Here is a 25,670-nt window from a genome sequence, read left to right on the forward strand (position 1 = left end):
TTCAAAGTAATTTGTGAAGAGTTTCGTTAAAAAGTCGCATCGCTAATGAACGAAGTTCCGATGTTTTTATACTCACAACAGGAGGGAATTGTAAGATAAGATGACAAAGTTGCTTTGCAATTGCTTGTTCATATTGTATCAGTTTTTGTAAGTATAGAAACATAGTTGTCATAGAGACTTTACACGGATTAATCAGACTTTGCCCAAAGTTTGGTCGTTGTCATAGAGACTTGACACTGATTAATAAGACTTTGCCCAAAGTTTGGTCGTTGTCATGGAGACTTGACACTGATTAATCAGACTTTGCCCAAAGTTTTGTCGTTGTCATGGAGACTAGACACTGATTAATCAGACTTTGCCCAAAGTTTCGTTGTTGTCATAGAGACTTAAAATTGATTAATCAGACTTTTCCCAAAGTTTGGTTGTTGTCATAGAGACTGTGCTCTGTTGTCTGCCTAAATAAAGACTCACCCCACTGTTCATTCGGAGAGTTGCAAGGACAACAAACTGTGCCTTCACAGCTGTTGGAGCTCTCTCCCCATCCTGCAGTCTGGTAATAAACTTATTTCCTTCAAATTGGTCTCACTCTTTCTGTACCTGTTCCTGGATGTTTCACATGCTAATTAGTGTGTTTTACTGTCCAAGCTATTCAGGCATAGGCACGTCTTTTATTCAGTAAACATTCCCTGTCTAAAACAGGTGTCCGGGTCTTGTCTAAACATGACGGAATTTATGACATGTTACAACCACAAATGTTGACTAGCAACGATGCTAGTCATAAAAAATGAACTTTTTGGGAAACTGTAATTACTGTCATACATTTAGATTCTGTGCTTTGCATGATTCTGCCAGTTTTTGCTGAGTATCTGAGACTAAATGGCTTCTTTACATTTGTGTATGTGGAATGTGACTCAGACAATGTATTGGATCAATAGTAAATACAATATAAACTGTGATTAGGAATTCATTCTTCATTAATGTTTTTGTACAGTATCTGATCACAGAAGACCAAAGATGACTATAATTGAAAGAGAACTTAGGCACCTGCTTTTGATTTTCATAGAAGGATAACAATAAGAATTAATATTTAGCAACGCCAGCTTCTTTCATGTTATGCACATGGTAATTTTTTTTGCCCTTTACCAATACCAGTCAGCAAACCAACTTATAGAAATAATCTGGTAAAAAAAAATCTAAAATTCTTTTTGAGTAGCACTAATGAACATGTTCAGAAAAAAAGCAATAACAATTACGTTGTCATTTTAGTTGGAACTTTGACATTTATGTACATGCAAAGAAACATAAAAGCTTTAAAATCAAGCTATTTCACACTTCCTAATACAGTTTACACATTTTAGCCTACATCTAATAAAACAGGATTTATCATCTGTGTATTTACTGTATTAGTGTCTTTTTCAATCTTTAATATTAAAAATCAAAAGGATGCATGGAAATGTTTGAGGTGTAAAATTTACATTTTCATCTCAGACAGGAATTTTTGGAAGCTGCAAAAAAAGAAGTAAAAAAAGAACTAGTATTTTCAGTAGGCATAGGTCAACACCTGCAAGGGAAATAATGTAACCTTCCTGACCATGTACTTTAAATTTTTAGAATGAAATGATTGAACACATTCAAATTGTTAAAGCCTTTACAGTAACTTCACAATAAATTAACGACAAGAGAATTTGGGGGTATTGGCCCTTACACACCTTCAAATAACTTCTCATCTGTAGATTCTTCATTTATTACACAAAAACAATTAAGGGTATTAGGCACAAAACAACTCCCCAAAACATTCATTGCGCAGTTATGAGCCATGCAGCATGACTTTGTTTTTACTCGTCTGTAATCAATAGCCTCTTTTACACCACCTGCAAAAGACACATTTCCAATGTACACTACAACACGGCATAGAGACGGAATGAGAGGCTAAAAAGTGATCAAGAAAGTCACTCTCTTGCCCTGTTATCCATTTTGTCACGCTTATCTTAAATGCCGCCTATTGTTTTGCAGATCGGTTATGTCAATGTTGTGCAATTACAGTGTCTATTGAGTAAGGCAGTCAAGTATGAAAGACATCTGCTATAGTTCAAGTTCTAAGGACACAATGCTTTTGTACATGCATCTTTTTTAAAGCCGCTTTACTTTTTCCCCATTAAATCATTTGAAAAGCAGGTTAGAAACTTTTGGCCTGGGTCTCCCCCCTCCTAAAGCAATCCTTGTCCCACTTTGCAGGGCTCTGCCTCCTCCATCTTGAGCATGGTGAACTTTAAATGCCTCTCTCAGGTTCTGAGCTCGCACCTCCTGACTCTGGATCTCTTCCACAAGTCGACTTGGGAACCATCCTCTTTCGCCGTCGTGGAGCCTTTCTCCCATCATCCATCCTAGAAGAAACCCAGACAAAAGATATGACCACAAATCTTAAAAAGTGTTAGAGTTTGACGGCTTTGATGGTAAAATAAATTATTATACCATCATCTGTCCTCTCCAGGAGATTCAAAACATCAGCCATCTCAATGGAGAGTTCATCCCGCTCCTGAGAGGAGTAAGATTGAATACATTGCACCTGCAAAGTGTCTAAAAGTACAACGGACAGCTTACGTTAATAGCATCATAATGGTATGCAAATTGTTTATGTGATTCGATACTTCACCTGATTGGTGTGCGCTGGTTGACATAAAACGAGTGCGGGGGTTTGGCGTCAGCGTCGACATCCATCGAAGCTTATCACTCCTGTTCAGATAATTTTAACGATTAGTATCGCTGATGTTTACTCAATAAAGCCAACCAATTCTTCGCATCAACTCATGCATCTTTCTTTTTTTTCATTGTAAAGCTATGGTGTCATCTGACACTTTTAGCATTTCACTTCCCATGTATGGGCTCCATTAAGGAAAGGAATTACTACATGTAACTACATGCATTGCCCCTTGTCCCAAATCTCCAAGAGTTCTTTCCTGAGTTTACTCGCATGACGTTGGAGCAGGTACTGTAAGTGTAAATCTAGTTCATTGAACAGATTTGGACTGCCCTCTAAAATCTCTGCGACTATAAAAAAAATACTGAGTGCCTACCCACCCATCAAGAAAAGTAAAATTAACCAACCATCTAAATCTTTAAAATTTTCAGAATTTGCACTGAAACCAACTAAATCAAGCCTTGACAGTCTTTTGAGCATTCGGATATGTGATTCAGAAACGTACATGCTTGAGGTCTTGAGCATGTAGCTAACTTGACGATCCTCTTGATTCTCCAGCAATTTCAGATTGAAGACATATGCCAGCATCTGCCCTTGGTCCTCAAGATCTTCAGTCCGCAGCATAGCCCGTGTGCACGAGTCAAGAACCTGAAACTTGTCCCCACTGAAAAGACATTGCTATCGTGTTCAGGATTGAAACTGGCTCATTGCATTTCAAAGAGACTGATTTTAAAGGCTGATTACCTCGAGCTACGCTTGGTGACAAGAAGCAGGTTGTTGAAAAGAAACAAAATGAGGGGTTGATAGAGCTTACGGCTTCGTAATGTCCTGTTGCTCTTGGGGCCAGCCATGAGTTGCACCTCACCCTTTTTTAACAGCCAGCGGGAATGGGAGATGATGGGAACAGACTGAAAGGGAAGAAAGGAATGTTAAGAATTCTGTATATAGTAGTATGTTCCAACAACATCTCAGATGAATCGGTATTCTCTAGAGCACAGGTGTCAAACCAATTCCACAAAGGGCCAAGTGGGCGCAGGTTTTCCTACCAACCAATTAAGACGACACCTTGGCACCAATCTGTTCTCTTTCAACTGTAATTAATTGATTGCAGGCAGGTGCTGCTTGTTTCAGCAGAAACATCATTGATCAAACTGTCTGTGCTGTTTCAGTTGGAAGGAAAATCTGCACCCATTTGGCCCTTTGTGGAATCGGTTTGACACCTGTGCCCTTGAACAGGGGTGGCCAACTCTGGTCCTCGAGAGCCCCTGTCCAGTCTGTTACTTTCCTTCGGGCCTGAACAAAGTCTCATTTGTACAGTGACATGACAATGTACCCACCACAATACTCACACTTTGTTTGAACATGCATATTGAATCAATTAACCATGTTAAGGTCTCATCAGGATTTTAGTGTGGTCCCAACAGCCTCAGCTATTATTTATGACCTGTCCCTTTGATGTTGAAAACCTTCATTTTGGTGCACTTTGATGTTAATCACGTGCCGTAGCTGCCCTCCCAGCAACCTCAGTCACGGCGCACAAACATGAGTGTGTAACCCTTCGGTCAAAGTTTTTGAGACACTTCCTCATCCTACTGAACTGCATGCAATGTTGTCATCACATACCTGTCAACCTCTGCCGATAACTGCCCTTATAAATGATTATGATTGTCCTTACGAAACCCCCAAAAAACTTTACAAACACCGTACGAGTCGTAGGGTGTTTGTAAGGTTTTTTTGGGGTTTGTAAGGGGAATCATAATCATTTATAAGGGCAGTTATCGGCAGAGGTTGACAGGTATGTCATCATGATATCCACGCATCGATGGCTGTGACAGTGAACTGGTGAAATGTTGGGCATGGCGTTGGGCTGGTAGCGTTGGCTTATTTTCCTTACCCGTGGAGAACATTTTGACACATTTAATTATTACGTAGGCTGAGAAAGTGGAATAAATCCCACGCCTTGTTCCTAGGAGTCATGCTGAGAAAAATACTCCCTTCCGCCTCAACATGAAAGGGAAGAAAGAAGGGCAACTCGACAACCCCCAAACGATGTGGCAGGGCATACGGTCACATACCAACTACAAGGATGGAGCTGTGACTCCTGCAAACTAGGATGCGGCACGGCAGACGAGCTAAACAACTTTTTTTGCCCGCTTTGAGTCCCAAGCCCAGCACACAGTCACACCACCGCAACCTCCAATACATCCTACACCAACGTTGGGAAAAAGCTTCACCCCACTCACCGTAGAGATAGTGGACGTGAGATGTCCGCTCCGTGCAGTCAACCCCAAGAAGGCCACAGGACGGGACGGAATACCAGGGAAAGTACTTAAGGCATGTGCTGACCAACTAGCACAAGTTTCCAAATACATTTTCAACCTGTCACTAGAACAAGCCACCATCCCAGCCTGCCTAAAATCGGCACCCAACATCCCAGTACCCAAGAAGTGACCTGCAAACAATCTGGAAAAACTACTGCCCAATACCTCTCACACCAATCATCACTAAGTGCTTTGAACAACTAATAGTGAAACCCATCAAAGCCTGCCCTCCCCTCATCCACGACCCACATCAGTTTACATCGGCCGAATAGATCCACCGAAGATGCAATAACCACCGCCCTACATTGTTCACTGAACTACCTTGAGAAAAGAGGGAGCTATATGTCAAAATGTTCTTCATCGACTACAGCTCAGCCATTAAAACCATAACACTGGACATTCTTATCCCCAAGTTGGCCAACCTGGGGCTCCCACCTTCAACATGCTCCTAGTTTAAGGATTTTCTGTTTAATCGACCCCAACACGCGAAGCTGGGTCGCCACCTCATTTCCGCCCACACGCTCAGCACCGGCTCGCCCCAAGGCTGTGTGCTATGTCCACTACTCTCCTCGCTCTACACAGGTCGGGCTCAGGCTCGGGCTTAAGATCTCCCCTCTACACCGAAGTCAGGGAGATAAACTACTACACTATGAAACACCTTTTAGAGAGTTAACAAGTGAATTGAACCAAAGCAATCCAGATTCAATAAAGATACAATTTAATATTTAAAGGTTAATATGTAAATGATGAAACCCTAATAAAACGTAAAAAAATTAGCATCTGGGAACAAGGTTTTTTTTTTACCTTGGATTTGAATTCTAATGTCTTTTCAATGCTGATAAGCTCTTCAGTGCGACTCATTTTCCGGACACCCTCGTTGCACTCTTTAACAATCTGTAGGTAATACACATACGAAAAATTACTCCAGATCAATGAAAAGATCATAATTGTTCTTGGTAAATGCTTCATTATGATGACAGCCTCCACATAAAATGAATTTGATGTCTATGGCAGCTGGGGAGCTCATATTTCTTTTTTGATTACCTGTTCCAGTAGCTGATGAGCTTTAATTGCATTTGCTCCCCTCTCAGAGTGTTCTTCAGCGTTTTTCAGGATGTTCTGTTTCAGAATAGTTTGTCAACAGAAAATCCAAGTCATACAAAAACTTCCAAACAATATCACTTAAATCAAGTTGGCATACTCACTTGGACAAGCAATTTAAGCCTTGTGATCCTCTGAAAAGGAAGTATAAGGAATGATGTAAAAGACAGACCTCTGACACATGGATGGTTCTCCAATTGTGCCATTGTCTCCCTGAAAGCCTGATTTCCCTCTCTAGAGGAAACAAGAGAAGATTTATTTATTCATTATAGTGAGCGATCCGTGAGATATTAAGGGTGTAAAGATGCATTGATTGTTTATGAGACAATTCAATCAAATCGATTGAAACACAAAACACTGGTGATCACCATCTTTTACAAATGAGGTTTAACTTAAAAACAATGGCTTTAGCTCAAATATTTGAAATGTGCATATCGTTCATTCATTCATCTTCCATACCACTTATCCTCACGATAGTCATAGGGGTGCTGTAACCTATCCCAGCTAACTATACAGGGGAGAGTCACATTTTTCGGGGAGGGTAAATCCCGAATTGCTCCCAAGTCAATCCCAGGTATACATAATGTTATATTAAATCAATTGAGACTCCCTTCAATCAAATCAGCTCGAATTATGATAGAAATTGGAACATTGGCAAACATTGGCTAAATTATTATGTGGTATCATCATTAAAAGGAAAAAAACATCATTATAATGTGGATCCTTGCATCAAGAATCTTGTTTAATAAATTGGAAAAAACAACAACAACATAAAATTCAAAATGTCAGATGTAATTGTGGAGAATATGTAGATAAAAGCCAATATTTCCAGGAAGTGGGTGAAATGAGTATCCCAGATCGTCCACCTTTTCCCATCAGGTGTGTTATTTTTCCCCAAAATCACAAACACCTCCACTCAAGTCTCTCAGTTTGTATGTATGTGGGTATACCTAACATAAAAAAAATGTTTGCGCTTGTCATGTTTTGTTTAAACATTATTTGCTTCATTACAAGAGGTTTAAGAAATTTAGCAGTAGCATTCTTCGAAACTTTGAGGAACTGTTTTTCACATGGTTATTTATATTACGTGTTGTCTTTTAAATGGATATTTACACCCTTATGAGGTATGTATACTGTAAAATGCAATTGATTGCGCTATGTTTATTTAGGTTGATCATTTATTGATTTGTGTAGGACCATGTTGTGGTGGTTCAAGGGTTATGTGCCTTTTGGTTAAGACTAATTTATTCAAGACAGATTTTCTTTCTCATTCTCACTTCTTTTTAATTGAACTAATTTCAACTCCGAGTTACACATCAGACTGGTGTTATGTCACATTCATTCCCCAGCTTGACACACCTGTAGTGGAAAATATAAATGTATGAGGGTGCAGCATTGTGGGTGTACCACTTTGTGGTAACATGGTGACAGTAATTAACATTACAATAAAACCTACAGTGGCAACACCTGTTACATTTTTAAGAAGCCAGGGAGCTAGCTTCACAGGTTCCACCTCGGTTTAAAAACAACTAACTTATAGGTTATTTTTTGATGATTTAATAATTAATTACATAGATGTACAGTGTATAAGGGAGCAATGTTGTTGCTTACAATCTCTTGTGTACAATCTTTCACCAAGCACCAGTTTCAGTGTTTGGGCCACCTCAGACGTCACACCTGTAAGGTAGGTGTGCCTTTTACTTCAAAAGCTGGCTCTTCCAGACCACTCCCTCCCTCTATTTTCCCTTCTTGTACAATGTTTAGAACTGTTTTAGTTGTACAACATTTGTTGACTTTGTTTACGTGTCTGAATGGATTTCTAAATATAGTTTCATGATTAGCAAATACACAAATTCAACTTGCGCACACAATGGAATACAGAAATTTCCCCACGGTGGTGACACTACTTTAACATCCCTCACTGTCAAACCTGTTTTTACTAGTTTAAAAAACTGAGATGATCAAATAATCTTAATAGCTCTTTAGATTTTAGTCTGACTTTTTTTTCTTTCTACTCATATGTATACATTATTTAAACATCTGTCTTTAAGAAGATGATTGATTATTTTTGATTGACTGCAAAAGCTTAGGTTTACTAGCTTTTATCATTTTTATGAAACACAGTAAAACACTTTGTGAATATAGTATTATGCAGTGGTGGTCCGTGCATTTTCTCATAGCGCCTTCAACGGGTAAAATCCACTTCCTAGCAGCATTTAGTGATTAAATACAAACACTGGAGCTTTTCAGATATCAGAACTTGGCCCACAATTGAAATATTATTTAGGAATATAGCCATATTTTACTCACCAAAAATCATTTTTAACTGTACACAATATCCATCCTCCTTTCTTTCTTCCTTCTTTTCTATCGCCATCGAAGCTAATGCTGAACGTCGAGCCTGTCCTGTCGTATTTCTGGCATAGTCTGTCTTGAAAATGGCTTTAAATCAACACAACAATATATTTGCTTGTGCAGCTCGCTCCAGATACAGTTTGTTAGCTCTGGCTAGTCCACCCTATCACTAGCCAATCATAGTTGGTGAAAGCGATGATGTATCCCTACGCCTGCGACAAGGCAATGACGTATCCCTACGCCTGCGACAATGCATTGTGGTGTTGCCAACTCGAAATCTAATTGGTTAAAGCAACAGTGTTATCGAAGCTTGTATAATGCAGCAGAGCCTGCAGAACTGATTGTGAAGGCCTTGAGGCAGATTTCTGACCCTGGCAACAAATAATGGCTGAAATGTGATTGGTTAAATGCTTCAATATGAAAACACACATCTGGAAGCAGTGCAACCAGGGGGAAAAGCAATGAAAGGAAGCTAACATACAATTTGGAATCATTTAATAAGTATTGATGGACAAAATATAATATATGATTCAGATATTTCTTAGGCCAGCAGAGAAGGCCTTGAAGGCCCTGACGGCCCGCCACTGGTTTATGTAATTAGCCCATTTTACCAAATTTTTGTCCACGGCTATAGTCTACAGGACTTCTAACAGCAGCAAGATTGATGCCTCATCAAGGTGAGTTCAAGTGAAGAATCTGCACTCACTGCAGCTTATTATATTCTTTTTGGGAAACCATGGCAAACGAATTGAAAGACTCTGCCAAGATGAACAAAGCGAAATTATATGATAATTAAGCAGAGAAGACATTACAGAAGATTGCATGTCAACAAGTGATACAGGTTTGATTTCTTTACATGTGCTGTAGCGTTAATGTATCATTAACCTCCTGACTCAGCAAGAATAAGAGCACACGATTGGCCTTTTTGACTAGGCTCTACAGAAAACACTGTCCTGGTCTTGACCATGTCCCACGTAAATGGATAGAACAAGTCTGATGTTGTGAATTAACCCATGATACTAGATGTCATTTACCTCTACAAATAACTATTGCATGTAATAGAAAGTTTATTGGAGTGTTTCTGGGCTACCTTTTTTATGCAGTACATGGGAAAATCACACTTGTTCTTGTGTGCTTGATTAGAAGCAGCATAAAGCAAATCACAGGCAATTACATCCTGCACATCTGTCATTTAGAAAAACAAACCTGTATTAATGAATGAATCACCATTTTGAACGCTACATTTTATATTCGCTTGGGTTATATTTGACTGATATTTTCCATTTCCATATTTACATATCTTTGATGAGTCTTAAATATTATAGTGGGGGAACTAGACAAAAACAAAAAAGATTTAAGAGAGCATACTAACAATGCAACTACACATTAAACCACAGTTTTGTAACTGGTTTTGTGCACAAAATGTGGAGCAAATTGGGGTTGGGGAAGACAGCTGACAGACAGGATGGCCAGATCAGAAAGACAGTCTGCAGCCCAATAAGACTGTGAAATCCGCCCAGATAAATATGACCCAGCGCAAATTACAACCTCCAGTTCAAGATCTCTTTTGCAACTCTATATTTGTTTTCATGTTCTAACCAAGAAAAAAATAAGTCTACAGTGGAGGGCAAATTGTGGTTCAACAATTTCTGTTTATCTCATAAAGTATCTGTGTGATGTAGTCGTTCTACTTTGAAAAGGTTAAAACTCATTCATCATTCATCTTCCCCCGTTTATCCGAGGTCAGGAGGCGGGGGCAGCAACTTCAGCAGGGAAGGCCAGACTTCGCCCTACCCAGACACTTCATCCAGCTCTTCCGAGAGGATCACAAGGCCAGCCAGAAATCTTAGTCTCCACAGCATATCCTGGGTTGGCCTCTTGGGCTCCTCCCAGTCAGACATGCCAGGAACACCTCACCAGGGAGGAGTCCAGGAGGAGTGCTAATCAGATGTGTGAACCAGCTCATCTAGCTCTTCTCAAGGAGGAGGAGCTGCTCTGTTTCTCATTCCTGATCCGGAGAGGGCATGTCACCTTTTTTCGACTGAGGACCAGGGTCTTCACACACGGTTGTGCATCGTTCCAGTGAGGGTTGTATATCGTGGACTGATGAAACCAACATACCTTATTTTCACGCCTATAAGGCGCGCATAAAAGTCAAAAATTTTCTCCAAAATAGACAGGGCGCCGTATAATCCAGTGCACTTTATATATGGACCAATACTAAAATTGTTATCACGATAAAATAAAATAAATCAGTCAATAGGCCAGGGCGACCACACTAATTTGGTGCTGGCCGTCATTTCGGCTGTATTTACAAAAGAAATCCTGCCGCTAAATGTTGGCGTCAACAGAGCATTCAAAGCTAGACTGTGAACTATGTATATATATTATATATAATAACTCGGAGCTTGCCGTCATTCCCGGAGGCTTAAGAACTACAACCGCGGGACCCAGCTTTTTGGAAGACTCATTTGGGCAATTGTTTGATTCGGACACAGAAAATGAGGAATTTGATGGATTTGTGGGTGATGATGACGTGAGTAAGTTGTAAAATGTCTAAATAAAGCACTACCGAACTCAGTTTTGCTTCCGTTGCCTTTTTAAAGCGTGTTTTTAGCGTGTGGGTGTAGCGCCCAAGAACTATATTTCCCAGCAGTCACTGCGCACTGGAACCCGAAAATAAGCTGCTTCCGGTAGCCAGCGCTATTGCGTTTTGATGTTAATCCATACATAATATATAATATATATGCGTCTAATGAAATGGTGCGTGCTTTGTGTGTCTAAAATACAGAAATAGCACTCGTTACTGACACTGCGGCGTAAAAAACGATGCGTCAAATAGGCGTGAAAATACGGTAACCCCATCATCTGTATAACATGGGGATGCAATACTTAGGCCACAAAACTAGATCCACTCCACACCACGGTTGCGTCTAAAGATTCTGTCCATAAAATTTATGAACAGAATTGGTGACATAGGGCAGCCTTGGCAGAGTCCAACCCCCACTGGAAACAGATCTGACTTAGGTGGGCCAGATTCTAACACCGGTCATAGAGGAAGCAGACTCCATGTATAATACTACCCCATAAAACCAATGTATCCCTCACAAGACTCCCGGGGGACACGGTCGAACACCTTCTCCATGTCCACAACACAGATGTAGACTGGTTGGGCTGTTAAGTGTAGTTGGGGTTCTGGGATGGATGTTTGTGCTGTCCGTAAGATTATTGTGTGTTTCGCCTATTGTGTCCATCATTGTTTCCCTTCCCTCGTGTGATCAGGTGTATGCATTCTGTAATAAGCTCCTGTCTGTCTATTTAAACACTGTGTGGTAGTGAGTCCTTGTCGGATCGTCTGCTTTGTTTGCGTCATGTTGCCATGCCATGTTTCAAGTTCCTCATTCCCCATGTCTTCCATGTCAGGTTTGGTTTTGTTATGTATTTCTAAGTCATTGTTATTTTCTTGATTCCCCTCCTGCCTCGGTCATTTAAGTTTTTGTTAGAGCACTCCACACACTCATCCCTTGATTATGAAGAGGGAATGACACAGAATGTTCAGTTCAAGGAGAATACTGTGAAATGACTTGTTGTTCAGAACTCAGCTCAGCTTGTATCATCATCAGCATAGTATCATCAAAGCTGCTGAAGACGGTAGCCACCCACAGCTGCAGCGGCTCTCAGCTGTCTGCAGGGTTGAGTCAGCATGGAAATACCCCAGATCCTCCTTCCTCTATACAGTGTCGTGAAAAAGTATTTGCCCCTTTCAAGATGTTTTTTGGCAAAGGTAAGATGAGCCTTTATATTCTTTTTGGACAGCAATAGTTTTCACCTTGGAACTCTGCCATGGATGCCAGCTTTCACCAGTGTTTTTCTCATAATAGAATTATAAATTTGACCTTAATTGAGACCAGTGAGGCCTGCAGTTCTTTCAATGTTTTTCTAGGTTCTTTTGTGACCTCCTGGATGGGCCATTGTTGTACTCTGTAATTTTACCTGGCCGACCACTCTGGGGAAGGTTTGCCACTGATGCCAGTTCTCTCCATTTGTGGATAATGGCTCTGACAGTGCAAATGGCTTTGTAACCTTTTCCGGACTGACAGATGTCCATCACTTTTTTGGCATTTCTTCTTGAATTTCATGGCATGATGCTCTGATCTTGTGCCCTACTTCACTTTGTCTGTGTGGGTGCGGCCTGTGAAATTGAACTCGGATTTCCTACAATTGCAGGGGTGTCAAACCGGTCCTCAAAGGGCCGCAGTGGGTGCAGGTTTTCATTCCAAATCAACAAGAGGATACCTTTTGCAAGTGTAATCAGTTAATTAAAGTCAGGTGCTACTTATTTTAGAAGACACCTGATTAGTTAAAATGTCGGCACTGGATCGGTTGGAACAAAGACCAGGACCCACTGCGGCCCTCGGCGGAATCGGTTTGACACCCCTGCTTTAGAACAACCCCAGAAATTATAGGATTTGTTTCAAAACAAAAGACTGGTGGTTTAGACAGCCTTAATAATACTTAATTCCCCTTGTGAAAAAAAAATGAAAATGAAAATGTTAAAGCGATAGAAGCCGCACAAGACGAATCATTCGTCAGAACTTGTAACTCAGATGATTCACAATGTGCTTGTGTTACCGAATTATTCCGGTTTATAATACAGTGGTACCTCGACATACGAGCATCCCGACATACGAGCTATTCGAGATACGAGTAAAACTTCGAGCAAATAATTATCTCTAGATATAAGAAAAAATTCGAGATATGAGAAAGCCAGGTGGCGAAGACATGAGGCTGTTTATCATTGTAGCGCACTGTCTTTTATGCCGCATCTCCTCCGTGTATAACAGATATCTACGAGCACTGGGCGGAGCGTTGCATTTTTTTCAGTGTTTTTTTCCGTCACTCAGCGCGAATGGCGTAGCGATCGCTAGTACGGGTATATATTACTTCTCGTTGGCAAGTGGTCGTGCATTATCCTATTGTGAGGACATTTGTGTGCATAATTTTCGGAATATTTTGAAGGGAATACAAAAGCAAACAGCACATCGATAGAGAAAGTCAGGGTGGAGGCAGGGCAAATACAGCCAACCCGGCCGGTATCAAATTTAAATACAAAATTGGAATTAAGTTTAGTGTAAGGTTAGATTAAACTTATTTTTGAGTGTGTCTGCATCGTAATCCAAGTTCATTTACATTTGTTTATGTTATTAAACGAGCGTGTTGCCGTGCAAAAAAGCGTCTCGTTTTTCTTGGCTTCATTGGCACTTAGGAGGCATTTTCAAGGATGATTCAAAATCTAAACAAAGCTGGAATAGGCTAGGCATAGTGTTTCTCCACAGGTAATGGGCGTAATTCAAAATGTAATCTGAAGAAACCAGGAAATGGCAAGACATCGTCCTTCTCTGCCTTTTCATTCTTCTTCTACGGTCAAATATTCTTCTTCAGCACTGAGTGCCACCCAATTCAGTGTCAAAGAAGAAGTGAAGCGCTGACTTCCGCCAATTTTGTATCCCCTGTCCTCCTCTTGCAAGTTTCAGCGTGTCAGTGTGAATTTTTACATTTTTATGAACTTTTTTTATACTTAAAATAAAAAAACAGGATGTACTGAAGCCACAAAGTGGTGAAGGATCACAGTAGTGCAGAATGCGACATATAATATGAATAAAATGCATACTCACAAAATTCTCCTGTAATTCTTTTCCTGGTAACCCTGATTAACGACATACTTGATAAAGACTCTGAAGTGCTCAACAGCATGGTTGTAAATAATATCACATACATCTGAAATCAAAACTGACTTCTCAATTCGGTGTTCGAGATCCATGAGGAACCTGAAAAGATAAGAAAAGCTTAATGATAATTTTTTGTGTTTTTTCTTTAAAAGCCTTTTTGTTGAATTAAGTTAGATATGGTATTGTTTGTGATGAGCAAAGCTTTATCCTACCGTTCACTGGCTTTCATTACTTCTTCAATGTTCGAGAACAGAAAGTGCATATCAGACTGGCTGAGTGTGTTTATCAAATAGGGGTTCCTAAAGAAGTGCGTTTCTAGAATCTCCAAACTCTTGTAGTAGGATGCCTCTGAAGTGATTAATTCAAACATGGCCTGGGAAAAAAAGGAGATTCCCGTTTTAGAATCAAGGAGCTGAATGACTAATAAAATCAAAAGTACTGTCTAAGCACCTCTTCTCATCAACCTTTCCCTGAAGTTAACAAATTAGCTAGTATTCATGTTTTTTCACCGTTCTTTGAGAGAGGGAGTTTTATGTATTTGGTCTGTTCCATTAAAGTTGCCTAACCTAAATTACAAAGCATCTTAATTCACCTCTTGCATTATAATTTCTTTTTGTGGCAACTGAGTGAGGAGTCCACTGGTTTGCACCACTTCCAGGTTCTGCCACAAGCTCAATGCACGGGCATTGTTCCTCAACTGTAGCTGTAATGCTGGAGGGGGTGAAACATTGGACCCTGCCAACATGGATGATGGAAAGCAATTCTCACGCTGGCGCCTTTGCTCTATTTCCTGCTTCTTTGATGTATCTCGGTACTCTTGATACAAGAAGGCTGGAAAACAATAACAATATGTCATTAGCTGGAAGCAGATATTATTTACTACAAGGCCTTTCCTATCAAATGGAATGAATGGCTTATGCTGTCAATGGTATCCATTGACTATGATTTATCCCACCAAGGGTTCCATCCCAGAGAGCGCCTACCCAGTCCGTTAGCGCGTCGGCCTCACAGTGGGGGACCTGGGTTCAAATCCAGGTCAGTCCATCTGTGTTGAGTTTGCATGTTCTCCCCGGGCCTGCGTGGGTTTTCTCCAGGTACTCCGGTTTCCTCCCACATTCCAAAGACATGCATGGTAGGCTGATTGGACACTCTAAATTGCCCCTAGGTATGAGTTTGAGCGTGAATGGTTGTTTGTCTCCTTGTGCCTCGCGATTGGCTGGCCACCAATTCAGGGTGTCCCCCACCTCTGGCCCGAAGTGAGATAGGATAGGCTCCAGTGCCCCTGCGACTCTAGTGAGGATAGAGCAGTTCAGAAAATGAGATGAGATGAGACTGGACTTGGTGACCCCAAGTGTAGAAGCACTACTGAAATTCAATCGGGGGGCTGGAAAAGCACACCAAGTTTTTTGGTGTGTTCAAAGTTCACTGAAAAGAACAAACATTATACCTTTAAAAAATATAATGACTGTGTATACCAAAAGGTAAAGGGAAACAATAGGAGCGTGGTGCATAATCTCCCTAAGATATATAATGCACATTGGTTCGCTGGGTGTTGAAAGGGAGGGTGGGTTACATAACAATAAAAAAAGATAAAGGGAAAAAAAGTGCGGCTGAAAAGTGCGCAGGATGAAGATGTACGTATGAGTAAACAAGCAAAAGCAATATTATTTTCCAATCATTTTGAAATCATGTAATTTTATTTACCTGAGACATGACGGTTTAATGCACCCATTTAGCATAAGTAAGAAGTTAAAGCATGTGAATTAAGTAATAATTCTGGGCAGCCCCAGAGGGCATAACGTGTCAAGAACACACTGTGCACTGTTATTAGTGTCCTCACCTATGTTTTTGACAATGTTAAGGCTGTGACTGATTGTCTTAGAGTAAGATCCATTGCTCAGCAATCTGAGAAGAGAGAACAGCAGATGGATACTTGTTAAAACAAGCTGGCAAAAAGGTGAAATAATATGTTCGCCATGTTCCCAGTGATACTACATAAAATAAAATGAGCCAAGATGACAGCTGTTATGTCACTACAGAGACACCGTTATTTGCATTTTACTTACTTTTCATTACCATTCAATCAACAGTAACACAATTTAACAGTGCTTAGTCCCTTGAATTCCTCTACATATAGGAAGAAAATTATAATGTTTTTTCTTCTTATTAATTTTACCTGCATATTGCTTTTCTGATAATGTATACATACCTATAGCAGAAACCCACAAACTAGAATTATTTGCCGTTGTTTTCAATGAAATTTAGACAAACCTGTGATTGAGGGTATTCCCGCCAGCTTCTTCTGAGCTCGACAATCCTGAACTCATGGTCCTTCCAATGTCGCGTACCGTGCAGGAGGAGGTTGTTTGCTCAGACAGCTTTTTAATGTCTCCACTTTGAATGTTGTGAGTTCGGTATGACAACGAGTCGGGAACCGTTAGGACTGTGTTGTGGTGGTAGGAGCTTGCAGATATGTCAACGCTCCCTCCTCCCACACTTCTTCCCTTATTTACAGCATCCATGTTGTACAAAGAATAATATCTGCTGCTGGCCTCACCATTGCTTGGCAACACAGGTCTGGAATGAGGGAGATGTAGTAAAATCTGTGACTTGTAGATCATAACACAAAACCCACTTAAAAGTCATTAACAACTATGACAACAATGGAATACAAATTCCAAAGGAAAGTGTGATCATTATCTGTACAAGTGTTGGTTTGTTTTCAAGCACGTGCTAGAAGTCGAGCCATATATCCAACTAAATGTTGGAATTTCACTTTTACATAGTAATAATAGGTTACGGGTTATGGGCTCTGAACACAAACATCCCTTGTATTTTAGTCTAAGAAGAGGAGTTACACATTTTGGGTGAAAAAATGTCTTGCTTTTCTATTCATCCATGCATCAAAACATTTCACACTGTGTTCATACTTTATATTCATCATATTACTGTTTACTACTTTTATTATTATACTGTTTTCTTTCTTTTATGGCTGAGCCTATCTAGTTAATTATTGGGATAATTGATTGCCAGACAATTTCAGACATTTTCTAATCAAGAATAAATTGTTTTTTATTGTTTATATTTTTGTTAATTTAAAGGAATGCACGCTGAGTTCAAAAATATACACATGCACATGCCTAAAAAGCACTTGCCTTGAAGGCCCTGACGGCCCGCCACTGATATATATATATATATATATATATATATATATATATATATATATATATATATATATATATATATATAATATATATATATATATATATATATATAAATATATATATAAATATATATATATATATATATATATATATATATATATATCAGTGGCGGGCCGTCAGGGCCTTCAAGGCAAGTGCTTTTTAGGCATGTGCCTTGAAGGCCCTGACGGCCCGCCACTGATATATATATATATATATATATATAAATATATATATATATATATATATATATATATAAATATATATATAAATAAATATATATATATATATATATATATATATATATATCAGTGGCGGGCCGTCAGGGCCTTCAAGGCCTTCTCTGCTGGCCTAAGAAATATCTGAATCATATTATATTTTGTCCATCAATACTTATTATTCCAAATGCTCTGTTAGCTTCCTTTCATTGCTTTCCCCCCTGGTTGCACTGCTTCCAGATGTGTGTTTTCATTTAACCAATCTCATTTCAGCCATTATTTGTTGCCAGATCAGATCTGCCTCAAAGCCTTCAAAATCAGTTCTGCGGGGTCTGCTGCATTAAACAAGACTGTTGCTTTTAACCAATCAGATTTCGAATTGGCAACCCCACAATGATTTTTCATAGGCGTTGGCATTTTGCTGGCTGGGCTACGTCATTGCTTTCACCAACTATGATTGGCTAGTAGGCGGGCCAAAGCAACCTTAGATCGCAAACTCCACCCACAATGGCCGACAGAAGCAAAAACAAAGGGATTCTGTTGCAGATTCGCTCACAAAGCTATTTTCCAGACGGACTTTTCCAGAAAAAAATTGACATCATTAAGAAAGGGCGGTCAACTCCGAAGCTAGCAAGCCTGTTACAGCCGGGAAAATGGTGTGTGCGGCACTTTCAGTGGGCTAATTTAGCTCCACAAGCAAATAGTATATTGTTGGGTTGATTTAAAGCCATTTTCAAAACGTACTATGCCAGAAATATGACAGGACAGGCTCGACTTTCATCATTAGCTTCGATGGCGATAGGAAAGAAGGAAGAAAGAAAGGAGGATGGATATTGTGTACAGTTAAAAATGATTTTTGGTGAGTAAAATATGGCCATACAGACGCTCCCCTACTTACGAACAAGTTAGGTTCCGTGCGATTGTTCATAAGTTGAATTTGTTTGTAAGTTGATTCAGTGCTATATTTTGTATTATAATTTATGTTTAAGGCCTATATAAGTATATTGAAGGTTTATATAAGTGCATTTGTATGTTTAAGGCTTGTATAAGTAACACGCATTGGTTTGTACTGAAAAAAACATTTAATAAAATGGAGAGAATATGTACAGTACTGTATAGAGAGAGAGAGAGAGAGAGAGAGAGAGAGAGAGAGAGAGAGAGATTTATGTATTAGAAACTGGCCGAAAGAAGCGATCTAACGACGATTGTAGTTTTCTTTTTTTTTTCATCATAAATGATGCGGTAGCACTGTATGGCATCATTCAATTGATTTGCAAACTTTGTGCAACGTTCAATATTTGGGTCCTGCTGCTCGATCTTTCTGTTTATAAATGGTACTGACGGTCGAACGATTCAAGTTGTATATGTGCAACGCTCACCACTCTCACGCGCATCAAGCTTCGTTATTATTGCCACTCGTTTCAAATGAAATGGCTTGCCTCTTCCTTGCAACTCCCTCAATAGAAGCCTTTCGCTTTTTACCAACCATATTCAATAATGGATGCACGAGATATTTAATGATACAAATGAAAAAGGTTCTTGGCGCACTGGAGATACGTTCACGCACTTCCGCATTGCAACGAATTGGATAGAAGAAGGTAGATGCTGGGTGAGCTGAGCCCTCACAGCGCCACGCGTCGGTATTAGCGGCGGAAAGAAGCACTACTCGGAAAAAAATACAAAATCGAACTTACGAACATTTTTCGACATAAACGCAATTTGCAGACATGTTCGTATGTACCGTTGTTCGTAAGTCGTATGTTCGTAAGTAGGGGAACGTCTGTATTCCTAAATCATATTTCAATTGTGAGCCCGGTTCTGATATCTGAAAAGCTCCAGTGTTTGTATTTAATCACTAAATGCTGCTAGGATGTGGATTTTATCCCAGTTTAATTTTTGCCATTTCGCCATTGACGTCCATCGCTGTCTTTTCCCGAGGAAATCACCCCCTGGTCTGGTTGTTATGTCTCAAAAGCTCCAGTATTTGTATTCAGTCAATAAATGCTGCTAGGAAGTGGATTTGACCTAATTTTAGTGCATTTTTTGTCATTTCACGTATGGACGTTTCGACGTTCATCGCTGTCTTTTTACCAGGGAAATGATACTCCGGGCCCGGTTCTGATGTCTAAAAAGCTCCAGTATTTGTATTTAATCAATAAATGCTGTTTTCGGCTGGATTTTACCCCATATTCGGGCAATGTTTGCCCGTATGCCATTGACGTTCATCGCTGTCTTTTCCCGGGAAAATCGCCTCCCTGGCCTGGTTTTAATGTGTGAAAAGCTCCAGTATTTGTATTTAATCATGAAATGCTGCTAGGAAGTGGATTTTACCCCATTTTTGTGCATTGATTTATTGATTATTTTTTATGTGTCGCAGCTCTAGCTGCAGTAGAGGTTTTATAGCCATAAAATAGTTTTTGAGGGTTGGATTGATACGTTGAAGGCGCTACGAGAAAATGCACCGACCGCCACTGATATATATATATATATATATATAATATATATATAGTATATATATGTGTATGTATGTATATATATATGTATATGTATATATTATATACATATACATATATATACATACATACATACATATATGTATATATATATATATACACACATATATAAAAATATTACAGTCGAGGATTAGTGTTTAAAAGGAATGTTACACTACCAACGTTTCTACTCCTTTCAGGCTTAATTTATTAAGAGGCTTTGCTCATAACATATAGTTTTTAAAAATAATTTTATTCTGTGGTATTGGTTTTGATAGTTAAGTTAAGTCAACTCACCGACCACCCGTGGACATATCCAGTGATTTCTGGGGTGAAGGAGTACTAGAATAAGAATTTGTTGATGTGTTGTTGTCCACACCAGATCTGGGAGAACCTAGTGTGAAGGTAAACATGTTACGTAAATCAAAAAAAGAGGGAAACATTTAATTGCTGAAATGACAACATGACATAACAGTTTTTTTCCAGGGAAAATTGAGTCAGTGTGAGCAATGAAAATTAGTGTTTTTCAGCTGTCAAAATGTGAACAATGTTTAATAAATTGAAGAAAATATGATTCCTGAAGATTTTCTATCACGTTAGCAACTAACCAGAAGGCAACTATATGTGATAGATGGATTGATTCAAACGAAAAATAATTAAATGAAAATTGTCTTTGCTCTGTTTAAAACTTGAGATCATGAAAAGATAAGCAAATATTAACTTTAATAAACATGATGGAGAGAAAAAAGCTTCAAGAAAGGTAGGATTTTCTCAAGATACCAAACATACTGTCCAGCCCTATCTCTCAAACTCGACGGTGGTAATGTGATGACTTTGTTGTGCTTATGAGGGGCGGATCATATCATTAATCTTAAGTATTACGTCAGTAGCATCTAAATTAACAGAGATTTCTACAGAAACATTGTTTGACCGTTGGGTTTTTTGCCCAATTAACAGAGAATTCTACAGAAATATTGTTTGACAGTTGGGTTTTTTGCCCAGCAACAAACAAAAACTAAAGCTCATTTGTCCAATAGTTATATATATATATATATATATATATATATATATATATATATATATATATATATATATATATATATATATATATATATACACACACACACACACACATAGGGCGGCCCGGTCAACGCAAGTGGTTAGCGCGCCTCACAGCTCTGTGGTCCTGGGTTCAAATCCAGGTCCATCTGTGTGGATTTTGCATGTTCTCCCCGGGCCTGCGTGGGTTTCCTCCGGGTACTCCGGTTTCCTCCCACATTCCAAAATACATGCATGGTAGGCTGATTGGACACTCTAAATTGCCCCTAGGTATGGGTGTGAGTGTACATGGTTGTCCGTCCGTCTCCTTGTGCCCTGTGATCGGCTGGCCACCAATTCAGGGTGTCCCCCGCCTCTGGCCCGGAGACAGGTGGGATTGGCTCCAGCACCCTGAAGCCTATCCCAGTTGTCTTTCGGGCACGAGGCAGGGGACAACCTGAAGCCATGGCCAGCCGATCGCAGGGCACGAGGAGACCGACAACCATTCACGCTCACACTCATACCTAGAGGCCCTTTAGAGTGTCCAATCAGCCTACCATGCATGTAGTATTTGGAAAGTGGGAGGAAACCCTCGGCCGCCAATCAAACTGCCACCGAGTGGGAATGGAACCTTGACTACCCGTACCAAAGTCAGGCGGAATACCCACTGTCTCAATCGGTGGCTAAGTCACAATATCCTGAGACGAAAAGAAGTAGATGACAAAATTTTCTCACAAACATAAATATAGTTTCTCCATTTAATATATAAAAGATTGTATTCCTGCATTATTATTATTTCTAGTGTGGCAATCATACTCAGTGCATTGGAAACAATTGAGGTGTTCAAAAGCAGTAGAATAAAGCCACTCCTTAGAAATTAGAAACTAAACTATGCCTTCACCTGTTAAGTGTGTCATCGGTGCATTTTAAAACAAATTTTGATTTGTTGTCAAGGAATAAGGAATAATTAAGAAACCTTTCCTCATTGCATAAATGTGTCCAATTAAAGTGTTGATACTTTTTCATTATGACTAGAAGCAGATTTGTAGTCGACGAAACAGCAAATTCCATTGAATACTGAATATAAATACAGTAAATAAATAATGTCATTAAGTTTTCATATTGTATTTTAAGTTTGATGTTGAGTGAAAGTCAACAGAAAAATCAGATTATCAGAACTTCTGCTTTTCTCATTGTGCCGCAAAATCAACAAGCTTATCGACAGATCTCTGACAAGGCATTTTGACAGGCCTCAATGCTTTTATGACTTTTACTGTCATTTTAATGCATGCCTGCCTTGTGTATTATCACCATATAACCCCTTGTAGGTATGTTCAATGCTGAGCAAAGTCCAAGTCCAAACACTTTAGTGTGGCTCAATGAAAATGGTTAATTCCCATTGAGAACAATGGTTTCTTTACAGTTAAAAGTCGAAACATTGCCATTATTCAAAGTTGTTGAGTGTGGGAATAAAAGCAAGCTCAGGTTGAACTTTCTACTTCTAATTATTTTGCTCAGTCTGATGAGTTGACACGTAACACTCATACGATTGTGTTATTTTAACCCAACAGGTTACACAGGTTGCATGGCAAACCTTTTTCCATTTTCAGTACAGTCTGAATTTACAGTATTTGCCAGTTTGACACTAGTACAGAATGACACAATATGGCATCTGAAGTTAAAGCAAAAGTAAAGCAGATGTAAAACTGCTACATCTACTATGAAGGCCGGGTTGACACATACACTGGCCTATTAAAGAATAAAATCGCAGCCTGGCAGGAACCAGAAACCTATATAAACAACATCAGATGACTGTAATGTCTTTGGTTGCTAGTTAATTTCCTCATACTTCTTCAATGTGATATGGCTGTAAATAAATTCAGCACACAAAAGGACAGCCATTGTATCAATTGACGTAAATAAAACTACAGAAAAAAACTGTCAAAAGATGAAGGTGCATACTTTTTTTTCAACATTTAATTGATTTATCTTTATGGTGGGGAAAAAGTCCCCTCAATGAAATTTTAATTTTGCTGTAGTATTCCATAAATAGGGCGACCCGGCGGCTGAGCTGTTAACGCGTCGGCCTCACAGTCCTGGAATCTTATGACGGCTGAAGGAGCAAAGGTGATTACATGGACCACATTTTGAGAAACACTGGCTGTTACAACTTATTGAGACCACAGCAAATCTAGATTACTCAATATTTTCTTACTTTCAGAGTTTTCAGAGGCAGCCATTCTCTTCCTCCTCATTGAGCGGTAAAATCGTGAGTTTCTGCGAATGGGCTCTCTGGTCAGGCCCACCCTGGAATCATCATCATCATCATCATCATAGTCCTCCTCTTGGGTAGGTAGAACTGCACTGGGTGCATGCTTGTCAGGGCTTTCCTGGGTTTTAGTCCCCCACTTTCCCCGAAACAGAGCAGCCACAGACATGATGAATCTACAGTTTCACAGGCCTTAATGTCAAGTTTTCTCAGAAAATTCTGTAAGAATTCGTAGAGAGCATGTGAAAATAATCCAACCTAATCAGCCAGAATCCAGAAGAAAATCCATCCTGAGAAATGCTTGTTTTCCCTCAATATATTCATTAAAGAACTAAATACATATAAATCCCAAGCACAGGAGATAATTGAAGTGTAAAAAACAAAACAAAAATGTTGTTTCGATCCTCTCCAATGTGACTGTCTATTCGCTACGCTGGCAGACAGTGGGACTGGAGTGCTTTGCTCATTTCTACCTAAGCCGTAATTATTGCATTTATGACTCGCTCTCCCTCTCCTGCTCTTTGTCCCTCCTCTGTTTGGCTCCGTCCTTCTCTCTACACCACCCTTTGACACGCTGACATTCCTAAACTCAACCTGGCCTGCCTGCTTCTTTGCCCTAAAATGCACTGTTGCAGAACCAGAAAAAAAGTCAACCGCTGGCAGATTACAGTGTAATGTAGCTTTATATTTTAGATTCCCTCCTCTGCCAAAAATACTTAAATTACACATCAAAAGCAGGGGAAGAAATTACTAAAATAACTACTAGCTGGTAGTGTAAGTGATTTTCCTTGTGTAGAAATGTGTGCTGAGAACTACAAATAATGTTCTAGATCAGGGGTGGGCAAACTTTTTGACAGAGGGGCCGAGCCAGGAGCATTTGGACATGAAATGTAATTTATCAAACCTGGGGATTGAAATGTAAGAAAAAAGACACAATTGAAGGTGAAAAATTATTTTCAAATTTACTTTCGACATTAACACATTATTATTCAACGAAAGAAAGCAGTCTTTAAATTGAGAGTGATGAGAGTGATGAGCGGCATATTAATTCAGCTACTGTACTGCTGCTGTGCATACATGTGCAAGTTGCTATTTTTAACACAGTAGAGAAACTGACATTTCAGTGGGAACTGTGTTGTTGTTCTCCAAATTACACTCCAACAAAGGTCTAGACTAGTGCGACATCTATCTGCAAAACGAGGGTATTGCAGGGCAAAGGCAAATGAATGAGGTCATTGATTTTTACTATACAGTGGTACCTCGAGATACGAGCTGAATCCGTTCCGGAACTGAGCTCGTATGACGAGATTCTCGTAACTCGAGCGGACATTTTCCATTGAAATGAATGGAAAACAAATTAATTTGTTCCAGCCCTCTGAAAAAACACCAAAAACAGGATATTGGATTGGAAAAAAATGTTTTATTTCTTCTAATTCACCATCTATTAACAAAGTAACACATAACTAGTGGTTTAATAGTAATAAAATGTGTTTAATCTAACTTAAAATTGGGCAGATTTCACCGACAGGAGACAGAGACGTTTGGGGGCGTGGGGGGGATGTTTTTTTTCCACGACAACGCACTCGTAAACGGAACAAACAAATTTAAATTAACTTGGATTAATATATACAGACACTCAAACATACGTTTAATGTAACTTTACACAAAACTGAATTCTAATTTTGTTGTAATCTTTTGTTACCTTTGTTTTCCGGGTTGGCGGTTTGCCACGCCTCCACCCTCACGTTCGCTATCGATGGACTGTTTGCTGTTGTATTGCCTTCAAAATATTCCCATAATGATGCACACAAATGTCCTCACAATAGGATAACGCACGACCACTTGCCAACGAGAAATAGTCTTTAAAGAACGATCGCGGGAGCTTCTTTCCTTAGAAAGAATAACAGGAAATACAATAGTTGAGCCTACCCACGTATTGATTGTGGGTAATGCAGTTTTATTCTGAGAAAGGTTGCCATTGCCTATGGGTGTTGTGTGCACGAGTGTACTTCATTACCCAGAAAGCCCTCTTTTTGCATGCACGTTTCCTGGTCTTAGGAGAAACTCGTCTGAATTAATCGTTCCGTGCTCGTAAATATTGTTATAAACGAAAGATATGCAAAAAAGACCTGGCTTGGTCGCATCACGAAATTTTGATCGCATGACGGGCGAATTATTCAATCGAAATTTCCGCCGTAAGACGAGAATTTTGTATGACGAGCGGTCGTATGACGAGGTACCACTGT

General features: G+C 39.5%; 1 protein-coding gene across 2 annotated transcripts; it reads right to left on the minus strand.

Annotated features, from left to right (window-relative positions):
* Window positions 1-1,249: 1,249 nt before the first annotated feature.
* Window positions 1,250-23,891, minus strand: ngef (neuronal guanine nucleotide exchange factor). Of its 2 annotated transcripts, XM_077611120.1 has the most exons (16): window positions 23,683-23,891; window positions 23,371-23,600; window positions 20,415-20,511; window positions 16,476-16,781; window positions 16,045-16,109; window positions 14,797-15,035; window positions 14,417-14,577; window positions 14,151-14,303; window positions 6,225-6,354; window positions 6,064-6,138; window positions 5,824-5,913; window positions 3,443-3,606; window positions 3,204-3,362; window positions 2,654-2,733; window positions 2,473-2,577; window positions 1,250-2,384 (listed from the first exon to the last, which is right to left on the minus strand). In XM_077611120.1, the coding sequence occupies exons 2-16, from the start codon at window positions 23,591-23,593 to the stop codon at window positions 2,161-2,163; spliced, it is 2,271 nt and encodes a 756-aa protein (XP_077467246.1). In that variant the 5' UTR covers window positions 23,594-23,600; window positions 23,683-23,891; the 3' UTR covers window positions 1,250-2,160. The 2 variants fall into 2 exon arrangements, with proteins under 2 accessions (XP_077467246.1, XP_077467245.1); XM_077611119.1 differs by having other exon boundaries at window positions 23,371-23,891.
* Between the last annotated feature and the right edge of the window lie 1,779 nt (window positions 23,892-25,670).

This window comes from Stigmatopora argus, chromosome 10 (genome assembly GCF_051989625.1).
Source record: "Stigmatopora argus isolate UIUO_Sarg chromosome 10, RoL_Sarg_1.0, whole genome shotgun sequence".
In the NCBI taxonomy this organism is placed as follows: domain Eukaryota; kingdom Metazoa; phylum Chordata; class Actinopteri; order Syngnathiformes; family Syngnathidae; genus Stigmatopora; species Stigmatopora argus.

What these genes read in the sequence shown, in the direction of transcription:
- ngef (XM_077611120.1), bottom strand. Translation starts at nt 23,593, where the DNA reads ATGTCTGTGGCTGCTCTGTTTCGGGGAAAGTGGGGGACTAAAACCCAG. An exon ending in GATATGTCCACGGGTGGTCG is followed by an intron (nt 16,782 to 20,414) that starts GTGAGTTGACTT and finishes CCCTCATTCCAG; the next exon opens with ACCTGTGTTGCCAAGCAATG. An exon ending in GTAATGAAAGCCAGTGAACG is followed by an intron (nt 14,304 to 14,416) that starts GTAGGATAAAGC and finishes TTATCTTTTCAG; the next exon opens with GTTCCTCATGGATCTCGAAC.